The following is a 15,000-nucleotide window of genomic DNA, read 5'->3' on the forward strand; positions in this document are numbered from 1 at the left end:
TTGTGGAAACTTCCTATGTACACGAGTTGCCAGAGTATGATCAGCCTGTCGAGAGACTAATACACCCAAAAAAACTATTTCTTGATGTTGTATAGTTAAAGTGAACTGAATATCCCATGTGTTGTTATTCAAATATTTTACAAACCCATGTACTAAGCTCGAATCACCGCTCCACACCATCCAACAATCATCTTGATATCTTCTCCAAATATCTAATTCCTCCATATAGATATTATTATGAGAATCATATATAAATTGTTCTTCAAAAAATCCCATGAACAAATCTGCATATATGGGAGCAAAGGATGCTCCCATAGCTGTGCCTCTCACTTGCCAATATGCTTGGCCTTCAAAGTAGAAAATGTTCTTGGTTAACACATATTGAGTCAATTTCATTAGAAAATTGTTGAATCCTGGAGTATTTAATTAGGATCTATCTAACCAATATGCAATAGCTGATAACCCAGCATCATGTGGGACGCTGGTATAAAGGGAAGTGACGTCCAATGTACATAGCCACCAATCTGATTCCAATTGTGTATCTTGAACAATATTTAAAACTTCTGTGGTATCTTGCAACCTGGATCTGACCATAGATAGTAATGGCTTTAAATAATATGTAAGAAATGCTGATAATGGTTCAGTGAGGGATCCTTTCCCGGAAACAATAGGCCTACTGGGTGGGCATGTTGGATGTTTATGGATCTTTGGAAGCAAATATAGATATTGAGCGATGGGATCAGAAACTTTAAGTTGTTTGCATGTATGTTTATCAATAATACCTTCCTCAGTGGCCAAATCCAAAAAGGAATCAATATGTATTTTGAAATTAGGTGCTGGATCCACCACCATATGTATGTAAAACCGGGCATCGGACAATTGTTTGTGGGCTTCTGCTTGATACATCGACCAGTCCATTATTACAATGCCTCCCCCCTTATCAGCTGGTGCAATGACTATGTTGTGATAGGAACTGAGTTCCTGTAGCGATTGTTGTTCTTGAAGAGTTAAATTGTGTCTCATCGGCTGATAGCCTAAAGAAAAATGTAGATCCTTTGTGACACATTCTTTAAATATAGCTACATGCTTGTCCATGGGAGGTTGAAAGTCTGATCTCCCAAATTGGAACCCAGTAGATCTTTGAGACTCATCAGCATCTGAAAAAAATATTTTAAGGTTAATCAATCTACAAAAATCTTTAAGTTCATTGACCAATATGTGTTCAGGGACAAAAGATGTTGGCACAAAATTTAGACCCTTATTGAGTAATTTATTGTAGACAGATGACAATTCAAATGAAGATATGTTGCGCACATTATTTATTGACTCACAATTTTCTGTAACAACAGTTGCAGACTGTGTGTACTTTTTCCTGTGTTTTCTACCACCTCTACGTGTCCTGAGTCTAAAGGGTCTGTTGATTGTTTTCTTTTTGCCACTGGGAACTCCTGGTTGGAAGGGCAGTCATAATCTGTGGCAGAAGATGTATCATCTTCTGAAGTGCCACTTGTTGTTTGAGTATTTTTTCTAAGTATAGACCTAGGCCTTTTTCTCCTGTTGTTAACTTTATTACTAGAGTCAAAAAATCGAACACTTTTCTGAGTAACAAAAGGTTTCCCTTTTTCATAGTCAGACATATCACGTTGAAATGTGTGTGTTTTCTTTTTGATTAGTTGCTCCTCCAATGTAGCTAAATCTTTGGCCAAATTTGTTAAGTGGTTGTTGTAAAAGTCGTCAGACTCAAAAACTTGAGCCTCCAGAGAGTTGTTGTAAATGTCTACAGTCTGTGAATCGATCATACGTTCATAATAAGAAATAAGGGTATCAACAAATAACATAGAAACTTGATGTTGGGTTTCTGCCCAGTCTTTGGACAGCTGTTGATCAATCAAACCCACTAGAGGTTAAATGCGAATTCTTAACCCCCAGGGTGTGATATTTTTCAATTTATATGCCTTAAATAACTTAAGATGCCAGATATTGGCTCTTAAACTTCTCATATTTCTAGTTATTTTTTGGAACAATGTGCCACAGAGATATTTGGCATCCCCTTTGTTGGTATTGGGATCATTAAGACCAGATAGGTTTAAACCAAAAACTTCCAGATTATCTTTGTCTGCAGATAACCCTTGTAGGATACCTTTTAAGTCCATTGTGCCACTCATATCTATAAGGTATTAAAACCTAAAAAGCAATAGAAAATGTTTGTATCAGATAATAATAACATACAATGTTTTTCAAAATGGATATGAAATCACCATATCGGAAGCATCTTCTGAGGATATGAAAATAAACTTGAGGTTGCTGTGCATTAAGAATTGCCTATAAACCAATGATCATGAAACATACGAATGTCAATGTCTGACCTGTAGTCACATCAAGAAAAGAAGAGTGTAATAAAAAAGTACACACATCAATAGCTGCTCTCAGAAAAATATTGCCAATTGGTTTTATAATTAGCCAACCTTCGTCTCAACTACTATAATATAAAAGACATTGCATACATTTCCATAAAATTCCGATGCATCAACCAATGCCAATATTTGAGAAAAGAAGTTAAAAATGTTTTTATATATATTTTTGCCGACTTACGTCTCTACCAATGCATTTAGAAAGTGTAAAATATTGGCCGACCTACGTCTCAGCCAGTATATTACACCAAAATGAAAATTATGTGTATTTGTCATAAAGTGGCCTACTTCATCTCAGCCAACAATAACATATATTAACAGCTCACCCAATGGTGATATTAATCAAGGCGCGCCACTTGTAGAAAATATCTATGTATTGTTTAAAAATAAAAATAAAGCAGCAAAGAGAGCAGAAAACAATAGTGGGCCCTGTTACACTCAATATTATCTAAATATAAACACTATTCCACATATACGTGGCTTTGGCTAAATTCAATATAAAATATATGACCTCCACGTCAGAAACAAGCATCCAATGTTCGATCAAAAAATGAATGGCAAAATATATATGCACACCACACTCCTCAAGTTATATGTGAACCCTTACACCAAAACACTTCAACTTGCTTTGAATATATAAAGATGTCAATCGTATAGTACAATATCCATAATTGGCCCAAGCATAACCATATAAAAATAATAAAGAACAAAAAACAGCCAAAACACTCTATGGAATGTAGTTGACTACTTGCAATAGGTCAAAATTGCATATACTGCAAAATGTCCTAGATTATTATATAATTGAACTAAAATTGTATACTTGAATACATAAGCTGTGGTTTAGGGAAGGCCTGCAGGCAGTACATAACACCTAGCTCCAGTAAAGGAGCTGTGGTTTAGGGAAGGCCTGCAGGCAGTACATAACACCTAGCACCACTGCAGGAGCTGTGGTTTAGGAAAGGTCTGCAGGCAGTATATAATGTCTAGCTCCAGTGCATGAGCTGTGGTTTAGGAAAGACATGCGGCAGTATATAACACCTAGCTCCAGTGCAGGAGCTGTGGTTTAGGGAAGGACTGCAGGCAGTACATAACACCTAGCTCCAGTGCAGGAATTGCAGTTTTAGTTTGGATTTGAAGGACTTTGGAGAGAAAAGTGAGCCTTAGTTCAGTTTTCCACTTTCGTTTTTCCTTTTTTTTTTGAGTCTGCATGACCACAGAATTGGTATATCTATATCTGTAGATACACACACACACACACACACACACACACACACAATATATATATATATATATATATATATATATATATATATATATATATATATATATATATATGCACCCACACACTCTCATATATTTATATATATATATATATATATATATATATATATATATACACACACACACACACACACACACACACACACACACATATATACGTGTGTCTATGTGTGCATATCTGTCTATATCTATATCTGTATCTATCTATATGTATCTCTCTCTCTTTCTATATATATATATATATATATATATATATATATATATATATATATATATATATATAAAATGGATATATATATATATATATATATATATATATATATATATATATATATATATGTATGTTATAGATCTAGATAGCTATAATACATATATGTGTTTTATATATATATATCAGAGCCGTAGGATAAATCAAAATGTCAGATGTCAGATTGTCGAGCCATGTGTTTTCAACTCATGCTGGTTAACATATGCAAATGGTTGACAGCTGTGGAAAGCCAACAGTCCCTGGGGTAGGGGGATATGCACTTTCCCCTATGATAGTGTGATCTCAGAGTTAATATATGGAATTAGCACTGAGTGAGTAGGGTGCAGGGTTGCTTGCCTCCTTGCAGAACACTCTTTAAATTTCTTTGCATATTCTGAGTATTAGCCTCACTGTAAGTGTGTCAACAACTTTTTGTCAATATAAAATTGTTGATATAAAGCAGATGTAGACATTTTTACAGGAAATAATCTCATGTCAATTAAAAAGAAGGAGTTAATGATAGCAAATCTCAGAGAAGATGAAATTCCTTTATGCCTGGAGAATAATGCTTGTTTGGAAAGTGCAGGAGTTTTTTTAAACAGTTTAATTAAAACAAATGTGCTCACTAATCACCTGCCTTACCCAAAAATAACCATAGTGACTTGTAACTATCAAGACATCAAAAGGGCACATGCAATGTGGCACCATCATAAACCAAGAGATGGCATGAACTCAAGTGGTGCCACACTTTAAAATAATACTCCATCCTGAAAGTAAATAAAAAAGAATTGTATCTTAATATTCTGTATTATATTAGTGTATCAAATATTGTATTTATTTTATTTTATTTTATTTGCAGTTGGTTTACCAGGATAGTCCATTGGGCCAAGATGAACCCGTTTTCAATGGAGTCCTGGGGAGAAAAGCTCCAAAAACAAACAAGATTACAGTAAGGTTTTAGGTTACAATCATTACAAATACTACAGACAAGTGAAAAACATTACAATATGAATACTGAGAAGCTATTTCATCTTAAGGAACCTTGCACTTAAGAGGTGCATTCTAATATATTCATTGTAAATAGCTTAGTACATGCAAGAGCAGGATGCATGAGTTAGGAGAGTAAGTGAAATGGATGTTGCTAGTATAAAGAGGGGAGGAGATTATGTGGTGTGAAAGCAGGAGCATTCCCACTGGGATATTAGATGTGAGTGAAGAGATTTTTTGAATGAAAAGTGGTTTGAGATAGTACAGATGGATAGTGGAAGGGAGTTCCAGAGACGTGCAAGACCATAGGATAGGAGATTGTTACCTGGGGGACAAATTGGTTTATACAATTCTATTAGGTTTTGGTTGTTAGATCTTAGTAGTCTATCAGGGAGGTGCATTTTAAAGGCAGAGGAAAGGAAGGGACACAGGGAGGGGTTGAAAATGAGCTTATGTGTAAGAGTAAGTTGTGTGTACGTGAGATGATTGGATAGTTCTAGCCATTTTAGTTTGTGGAGAGATATACAGTGGTGGTTGGAGGACTTATAGATGGTAGCAAATTTGGCAATTTTGTTGTAGCAAGAGGAGAGTTGTATTTTAAGGGAAGATTGTAGGTTAGTTAGGAGTGGGGCTCCATAGAGGAGGGAGGGGATGAGAAATGTGGTAGAGAGAGTGAATCCAGTAGAGGGGGTGAGGTAACAATTTTGTCGGTAGAGAATGCCAAGTTTTTGGTGGATTTTGTTGATATTTAGTTGTAGGTGGGAGTTGACTTTAAGCTGTTTGTCAATTTGGACCCTTAGTAATTTGGCCTCTGATACCAATTCGAGAGATGTATTATTACGGCTAGTGATAGAGAATGGGCTAACACTGAAAGAGGTGGCTTTATACAGAGTTTGCGTCTTTCGGCTTTTCCCGGTTAGGGGTCGCCACAGCGGATCTCTGGTCCGCTAGTGATTGGCAGTAGAGTTTTACGTGCTGGCTTGCCAGGCCTAACGCACAACCTTAACTAACTGTGAGGCGACTGGATTTAGAGGCATTGAGTGCTAGTGTTATTGCAACCTACAATGGCTGTGATGGGGACTGTTGCACTGCCATGATTTGTTTTCAGTCTTTTTGTCCTCCTCCCACAATGTAGAGTGGATGCCTATGATATGAGACAGTCTAGACATCACAGATTATTTTCCTCTATTTACGTGCAATGATACATCATAGAGTTAATGTTTTTAAATGGTCTATGAAGGCAGAGTGACTTATTCTGTTTGACTGAACTACTTTCTTTGATCTGAGCTTTGTATAAACTGCTGTAAAGCCCTTTGTGCTATATTTGAACTTTGTTCAATACAAAAGAAGGGAATAGTGCATTCTCTTTAAGTGTTCATAGCTGTAATCCTTAAAAACAACCAAGATCTTCAGGCTCACTCTTTCCCTATTCACGGACATTTGATGGATATGGAAATTGTCGATCTAGTTTTATAATTCTGTTCATTCATCCGTGGACTGATAGTTGTCATTTCAAAAAGCAAATAAAGCAAATGCAGCTGCTTGTAATTTTTCACATTATGATTAATTTTGTTCAGGTATATGGATGGAAACAATACTTCACTGGCTAAAAAAATAAAGTATTTATCAATTTATTTATATAGTGCTGCAGTACAACTCACTGCTATTTTTCTATACAGATTTCTCTAAAAACTATTTAAAACAAAGTTTCACTGTAGTTGTTATTTTGTGTTTTGTAACACTTTGCAACCTCAATAAGAAGTGTAACTGCAGACGGATGCTGTTTAAGCTACAGAAAACGGGGCGTCTTGCACCAGTATGCAGTCTGAGACAAATTCCTGTCAGAAGTAATGTGACATTTGAACAGAAAAAAAAAAAACAGCAGCAAGTTTTATGATCTGTGACAAGGAAACAAATGTAAATGTAGAAACTGAAGGAAGAGTTTTTAGACACCAAACTAGTGATGTTACAGACTACAGAGAGAAAAAATAAATCTGAGACAAGGGTAACTGCAGTGTAGGGTTGGGTTTTCCTTATTAAAGTGTTGTTTCCATCTTAGTGGTTTTCATTTTCAGAGATGAAAATTAAAAATCTGAGTTGAGTAAATACTAACTGTGGGGAGGGGGGTGTGACTGACACATTTTAGGGAAAGCCAGCGTTTTTTATCACAACCTACATTGAGGGACAAAACAGAACAGTTATAAAACAGAGAGGTGTGTGTGTATGTGTGTGTGTGTGTGTGTGTGTGTGTGTGTGTGTGTGTGTGTGTGTGTGTGTGTGTGTGTGTGTGTGCGCGCGTGTGTGTGAGAGAACACAAAATTACAAAGACTAGATGTTAACAAAACATTCATTAAAATAGTAAGATCATTGGTTCAGGGCTAGGGATGGCTACATCACTGTCAACTGTGATGAAATAAACTGAAATATATGCTTTTGTATTACTTCAGCATAACCTAAAAATGTGTTTGTTTTGCTGTTTATTACCAAACATATCACAATAAATATTGTTGCTATTTTCACTCTGTAGAATTCACAACTTTCTTCACAGTGTGTTATTCCTGGTCCACTCTCTACCCTATAAATGATGTTGATAGATGATGAACAGCAAATTGTGCATTCCTGGTTTATTACCTGTATCTACTAAGCAGTGTAACATACTCAACTGCAGGTTTTCATTTTAGTTTTTTATACTTTTTTTGCATTTCTAATAAATTTGTTTAAGTAATTTGTAGCCAGAGCATGGCTGTGGAATATGCTTTTGTATCTACCCTGCCCACCGGCTAAAAAAAAGAAAAAAAAAATTGACCCAAGTATATATTGGAAATGGTTCATCTGATGCCAAGCTGCCAATGGCCTTGTGTCCTCCCCCATTGTCACAGTACAGGATTGTGCATGTCATATTTACCCTGATATAAAGCTTACATGCTAGACCATGGCAAACCCTAAGAGAAGGTCATGCTTACAGGTCACCTAACTGATATCCAGAAGCATGCATCTCTCTTAGCTTCCATAATATGTGCATGGTACGGTTACAGTACAGCAAAGATTGGCAGTGGTCTGAACAGAATGATGTACACCTTGATCCTACTGTTGTCCAAGAGTTGAAGATTGTTTACAGATGGAGGACCATGGAACATGGCACAATTTCAGTCATAGGGAGCAAAAACACAGTGAACAAATGAAATCAACTTTAATAAAATGCATTTTTTGGAACTAGACTACATACACAGCACATTAAAAGTCTGGAGCTAGAAGGATGACACAATATACAGTGCAAGATTGACTTGGAATATTCACAAACATGCATGCATTCTCATTCCAGAAAGATACACCATACATAATCTACATCAGTAAAAAAATTTCATTCTACTGATAGACAGGAAACAAAATGAAATCTTGATTTCTTTTTCTAATTGTGAAGGAAAACGTAAAAGACACTGCCTATTCCTTCCCATGGTGCAATGCAGTAAGGCTGAACAAATATAAGGACAAGGAAATGCAAATGTTATTAAGTAGCCATATCTCTTAAAGGTACCTTATTATGAGCAGCGTTCCTTATTTGGAGTCTTAAAAAGTCCATGTTACTCATTGTTCCACATTAAAAGATTCCGACGCATTCAGTGTTAAGGATTTTTTTTTACTGAATCTTATTTATTCATCAAAATAGCTTTTTATAAATATTAGTTAACATATTTCAACCATCATGTGGGCTTCCTAGTTGAGAGGCAGTGTTCCACATTCTGGAGAAGGAAGGCTGAAAGCTGTGTAAATAGATAATTCTCAAATCTTAACCTCACCTCAAACACTAAGCTCCCCAATAATAAATTCAGTACACTCTGGCAAGGGGAGAGTAAGCAATTTTTTCCAAAAAGGAGGTGAATAACACACATACATACACACACACACACACACACACACACACACACACACACACACACGCACACACACACACACACACACACACACACACACACACGCCCTGCTGCACCATTTTCACATTCAGCTCTTCACTGCCACCAAGTGGTGATAATGAGACATAAACAATATGCTGTGCCATATGCAATGGCACACAAATATAAAACGTTTATACTCATGGCAACACATCAAACCTGACACAACCAAATTCAGCAAATGCCAAAACTTGCCATCAATAGCATCAGCAAATGACAGCACAATACAACTTGACAACCCAGTTTGGCATTACCATTAAACAGTGATAAAACAGTACCATAAAATTGCCCATCAACTCCTAAGGAAGTTACCCACTAAACATAACTTTCAAAATCCATTCCAAGTAAAAACAAACAGAAATTAAAGAACTCTGCCCATTCAAAATAGTAATGATCCACAATTGTACATTTTTTAAAGGTTAATCACTGAAAAAGATAACATCTAAGATACAAAGATTTATTTTAATAGTAAAAACTCATTTCACTTAAAGCAGTTAGTCATTGTACCCATAATCTGCTGGGGTTTGCTTTCCGCACCCCACTAACTTATATACAAAAACTTCATGCTCCCATTAAAATGGGCTAAAGCAAATTATTTTGCTCAAATTATTGAACTTAATGCATTTTCTTTAAAATTATTATGAAGACATATTAATATGAAGAAGTATAAACTCAACCCCAATATTTTCCAGTAACTGAGATCCAACCAGATGTCAGCTGAAAATATTATGTGCTTGCCAAAATTTCACTCAAAATCATTAGTCAGAACAAGAACATATGTTGGCAGACATGCATTCCGAACTGACATTTTTGCAATACTGTTATGCTACAAGGAAAGCATTTTAAAGTTTTTAGCAAATCTACTGTTTATCTCATTAGTCTAATTATGCTGAACCATAAATTGTCATTAGTAAAGTGAAATGTTGTATTTACTTACTAGATGCAAGGAGCTTCTGTTGACGCATTTGTTCTTTCAACAGCAAATGCTGAAGAAGGGCATGATGGCTGTTATTGGACTTCCCTTCCACAGCCAAGTGAGCAGGACCTGAAGTTAAAGTCCCACTTCCTCCATATGGTCCAGGAAGGGTCGCACTTTGTCTGAGGGCTGTTACTGTTTGGGCTTCACATTTCTGCTTTTCCTGCAGTGTGCTAGAGGCCTGCACAAAAATATAAACATGACTAAGCACAAAAATATAAACACGACTAAGCAAAAAATATAAACACAACTAAGCAAGATAGGTCAGCTAAGGTGACAAAATAGTGTATTTTTTTAATACATTCTTTTTTTTTTCAATAATAATTCTTTATTTTATTTTTTCCAAACAACTAATACAGTACTACCAACTACTTACAATATGTACATGAATGCTTCCAACAGTTACATAGAATCATTATACATACCTATACACTTCTAAAAAAAAAAAAAATAATGAAGAAAAAAGAACTAGTAACCATATAAGACTTATCTCAATAAAATTCAACAGTTATTCAGTTTTTCCCAGAGAATAGTGGAATGGAACTTTAAGCTAATACAATGTTAAAGATTTGTTCCCATATTTTTGTATTGTTTACATTTTTCTTATGATCACTAATTAGAAATTTATGTGCTAGAATATGTTTGGTGGCTACTATCTTGAAATTTTGCCATGATGTCTGTAAAGGGTTCAACCAATTGGAAGCTATATATAACTTCATCAACAAAAAATATTGACTAGTATAATTCTTTGGGTTCTTTCCAAGTTGGGTGGTGGAATATGTAAAATCGTAAATTCCCAGGAGAGTGTGGAATGTTGATATCCCATTTTTGTAGTTGAAGTTTCAAGGAATTCCAGAGTTTGAAAATACATTTACAACTCCAAAACATATGTAGGAGGTCGGCTGTTTGATCTATACAATATGGGCATTTTGGTGAGTTCTTTGAGTTAAATTTGTGTAGAGTGAGACGCCAGATAATACGCATTATTAAATATCATCAATTGGGTAAATAATAGCTTCTGAAGGGACACAGATTTTATGGTTAAGTGAATTGCTTTTAGTATTTTACTTTCTTCAATTGTCAACAATTTCTCTCTCCAGTATTTGGAAATTAATATTTGATTATTATATTTTATTTCTTTAATCAAACCATATGCTGCAGTTATATATTTACATTCCTGTGTAAGGGTTTGCCATAAGTTCAGACACATGTTTAAATCTTCTTCTTTAATTATGTCATTCCCTTTACTAAGGTAACTTATTGATAGGTCTTTTAATTGTCTTATTATAATTAGATACGATTTGGGGAGATTCAACTCTTCTAAAATATTGTGAATCGATACCTAAAAAGGATATAAATCAAGTAGGGTTAAATTAATTATAAGTGGGAATTTCTTAAGGTCTATCAGCTGGTTACTAATTTTCAGATTTGGATTTTTGTGAAATGGTTGAAGAATTATCATACTTTGCAAAAGATTTAATGAGTTAAAAGATTTTGTACTGAAACTATATATGTTTTGATATGTTCCAACACGAAGTACACTTTAAGAGTATTTTGTTTAAAAAGGTAATGCCTTGCAGTTAATATCCAATTCCTTGACATGTTTATGATTAAGAACCAGCCATTTGGGAACCCATTTCGAGTTACACCCATCAAAGTTAATTATTCTTAAAAGTCTATTGGTGTTTATTATTAAATAATATGTTTCAAATTAGGTAGATCCAACCCTCCCTATTTTTGGAGCCATCAATTTATCATACGATATCCTAACTTTTCTAGGTTCCCATAGAAATCTAGCTAGTTCTGTATGAAGCTGTTTGAAGAAATTTTTGGAGATTTGAACTTGTGACGCTCTAAAAATATATAGTAATCTAGGAAGTATATTCATTTTAATAATTGAAGTCTTCGCCATTATTGGTAATTTCAGATTATCCCATCTTTTCAAGTCAGATACTATCTGCTCCCAAATAACCTTAACATTATTGAGATAAAAATCTCTGTTGTCTGTTGAGAAAACCACTCCTAAGTATTTTATTTTTTCTTCTGATTTTACCTGCCCTACTAATGGTAATAGTGAAAAAGGTGTAGGTGTCTTTAATGGGAATATCTTAGTTTTTTTTAAATTTAATTTATAATTGGAAATTTTCGCAAATTCTTCTACTGCCTTTAATATTTTATTAGTATCCAAAACAGGTGTTGTGCAATAAATACTCAAATCATCTGCAAAAGCAGCCATTGTGATCTTCGTACCATAGATCCTTGGAGCATTATGATAGATATTTTGTTTAATGTGCAAAAATAGAGGTTCCAAATACAAATTGAATAACAAGGGAGATAAAGGACATCCTTGACGTGTACCATTTTTAATTTGAATTCTTTTTGAAAGATTCCTGTTTATGACTAGATTTGTATAAGGATTGGTATATAATTTTTTAAAGTTGAAGTGAATTCTTGCGGTATGTTAAAACATGTTAAAATGTCAAATAAATATTCTAAGTTCACTCTGTCAAATGCTTTTTGTGCATCAATTATAAGTGCGTAAAGATTATGGTTTTATGGGTGGCATGAGAAATCATTGTATGCAGTGTTAATGTATTATCTATAGTTTGTCTGCTATTTATAAAACCGCTTGTTCATCAGATATTATAGGGTTAATTACCATTTTCAACCTGTTAGCCAAAATTGATGTCATAATTTTCATATCTATGTTTAAAAGTGAGATGGGTCTATAATTATCCGGGTTTTGTCGATCAGTATTTTCTTTTGGTATGAGAATAGTTTTCGATGCATTAAAGTGTGGGTCAGTAATTTTATTGTTAATAATATAGTTAAAGACCACTGACAGTATTTTCCCCAGAATATCACTAAAAGTTTTATAAAATTCTGTAGTCAAACCATCCGGTCCCGGAGCTTTGTATGGCTTCAATTTCTTGATAACATCAGTTATTTCCTCTGAAGAAATAGGTTTAATTTTTAATACATTCTAAGAATAAAATAAGATGTTTACTGTTAAGTACACAACAGTTTCTTCTGTTTTTTTTTACTCAGTTTTCGTTTCTATGTCAAACTTTTCTTTTAAAATAAATGTCCCAGAGTTCATATTCAAAAATGCTTGCCACAACCACAATGCAAAATAGCCAAGTATTTTAAGCAGAAGAATTTTAGCCAAAACTGACAGGCAAGTGTTAGTTGTTGCCTTTCTCACATTGTAATTAATTTTCTAAAGCACACTTAAATTCCTGTTTTCCAGATAAACTTGCAACAATAATATCTAAGTGAATGTTAACACAATGTAATAAGACGTTCTCACTGTAATACAATATTAACTAAGACTTTGCTCAAGCTAGACATGCTTATTTCTTTCACAAGCTGCTAGGAAAAATGCATGATTTATACAAATATGACTTTTGCACTATAAATATGGTATGACATGCTTTTATTACATAACATGTTTAGCATGTACCCTGTGATTTGTGTGTTGGTTTTACAACTTCAGAAGAAAATGTAAAGCCAGACTGTGTTTTTAAATGAAATGTGCTTTTGAAGTTAATAGACTGGAGCACTGCATTTTTAAAACAGGAATATTATTATCTGCATATCTATAATTGCAAAGCTGAAAATATACACGTTCTCATCCCACAAAAGAAAAAGTGTCATGTCATAAGACACTTTCTATGAAAAAGGTCAAAACTAAAATGTACTGCCAAAAGCAATCAGCACTTGCTCTGGTGCTCTTCTTCAAACAGCAAAGTCCATATTCTGGTAAAACTTAACTTTACTCAGCAGCTTAAGAATCACTTATTCCTGCCAAAGCAAATAGCTTTTGAAACCTAGCAAGACACCACTGAGAATCTGATGCCCTTTGACTACACAAATCAGTGTTAGTGGTGCAACAGGTAGCACACTTGTGTTTGGTGCAGAAGGCTGAGGGTTCTCTTCCCACACAAGTTAAGTGGATTGCTGGCACGGCAGTGCACCATAAGGAGAGTTCTGCACTCCTGAATGTGTTGTCCTTCAAATAAGATGTTAAAATGAGGTTCCATCTGCTTCAGTCACTGGTAGCTCAGGTGAATATAAATGACCCCATGACACCTATCAAAAATGGGGAAAGTTGCTGATGCCCTAGTCAAGTTTACCCTAGTTATATAAATACCAAAGCAATCTCCCCTGAAAAAAAGCCACTAGACTAGTGGAGCTAAATTGGTCAACAAAAGAAAAATAAATAAGGTCGAATTTGGGCCCCTTTTGTTATGCAACTCAGGGTGGTAAACTTGACTGTCTTCTTAGTCTTCATTGTTTTCTCTGTCCTCCATAACTGAGTGTACAATTTTTCTTCAGTTTAACTCCCCACAAATATTCTGTTAACCTTAGCCTTGGTAATTTTCTGTTTCATTTATTTTTACATTCTCCAGAACAGAAAGAGTAAGACCAGTGTACCAGATACTAACTACCAGATGAGGAGAGCAGATGGGCTTGATTCCCTTCTAAAAACATTTTTAAGGTCATGTTTGCTATAATTAAGGTTTATATAAAGTGTTTCTGCATCACCAGAGATTCACTTTGCATGTTTTTTTTTCTCTGCTGTTGTGAGACTGTGGAGCTTGTTTATTTAATTAAGGGGGGCTTTGACACCCCCCCCCCCACAAAAAGAAGGTTTTAAGGTATGTTTGGTATAATAAGGTTTTTCAGTCAATTTCTGTTTAATCACTTCAGTTTACAGTCAAAAGCATTTTCAGTCAAATTTTTTTAGTCATTTATAATTCAGTGGTGTGATTCAATCAAAATATTTACACTGTGTGTGTGTGTGTGTGTGTGTGTGTGTGTGTGTGTGTGTGTGTGTGTATGTGTGTATGTATGTCTCTCTCTCTCGCTCTATATATATATATATACATACATATACATAGAGATACACACACACACACACACACACACACACATAAATATATATTTGTCTATATATATATAAGGATTCCCTTATTGTTTACTGCTCCAGTCATGCTCAATGGTAGTAAGGCAGTTAATATTTCATATCTTAAAAAAAAAAAAAAAAAAAAACTTTTTTCTTATTTATACATCTGTTCTACTCAATACTATTTTCTATATTGTTTTTGGTATATAACTTTATTGGTACTTCTTCCTTGATTGAAT

At 34.6% G+C, this 15,000-nt stretch overlaps 1 protein-coding gene across 3 annotated transcripts in view; it reads right to left on the bottom strand.

Moving 5' to 3' along the window:
* LOC122798067 (histone deacetylase 9-like) overlaps window positions 1-15,000 on the bottom strand; it is a 2,531,134-nt gene that overhangs the window by 25,247 nt on the left and 2,490,887 nt on the right. For all 3 annotated transcript variants that reach the window (XM_044066719.1, XM_044066720.1, XM_044066721.1), the window contains one exon: window positions 9,814-10,033. In XM_044066719.1, coding sequence (XP_043922654.1) covers window positions 9,814-10,033 — 220 coding nt within the window. The remainder of the gene's footprint in view (window positions 1-9,813; window positions 10,034-15,000) is intronic.

This window comes from Protopterus annectens, chromosome 3.part1, assembly GCF_019279795.1.
Source record: "Protopterus annectens isolate FY-2018-M chromosome 3.part1, PAN1.0, whole genome shotgun sequence".
NCBI classification, from domain to species: domain Eukaryota; kingdom Metazoa; phylum Chordata; order Ceratodontiformes; family Protopteridae; genus Protopterus; species Protopterus annectens.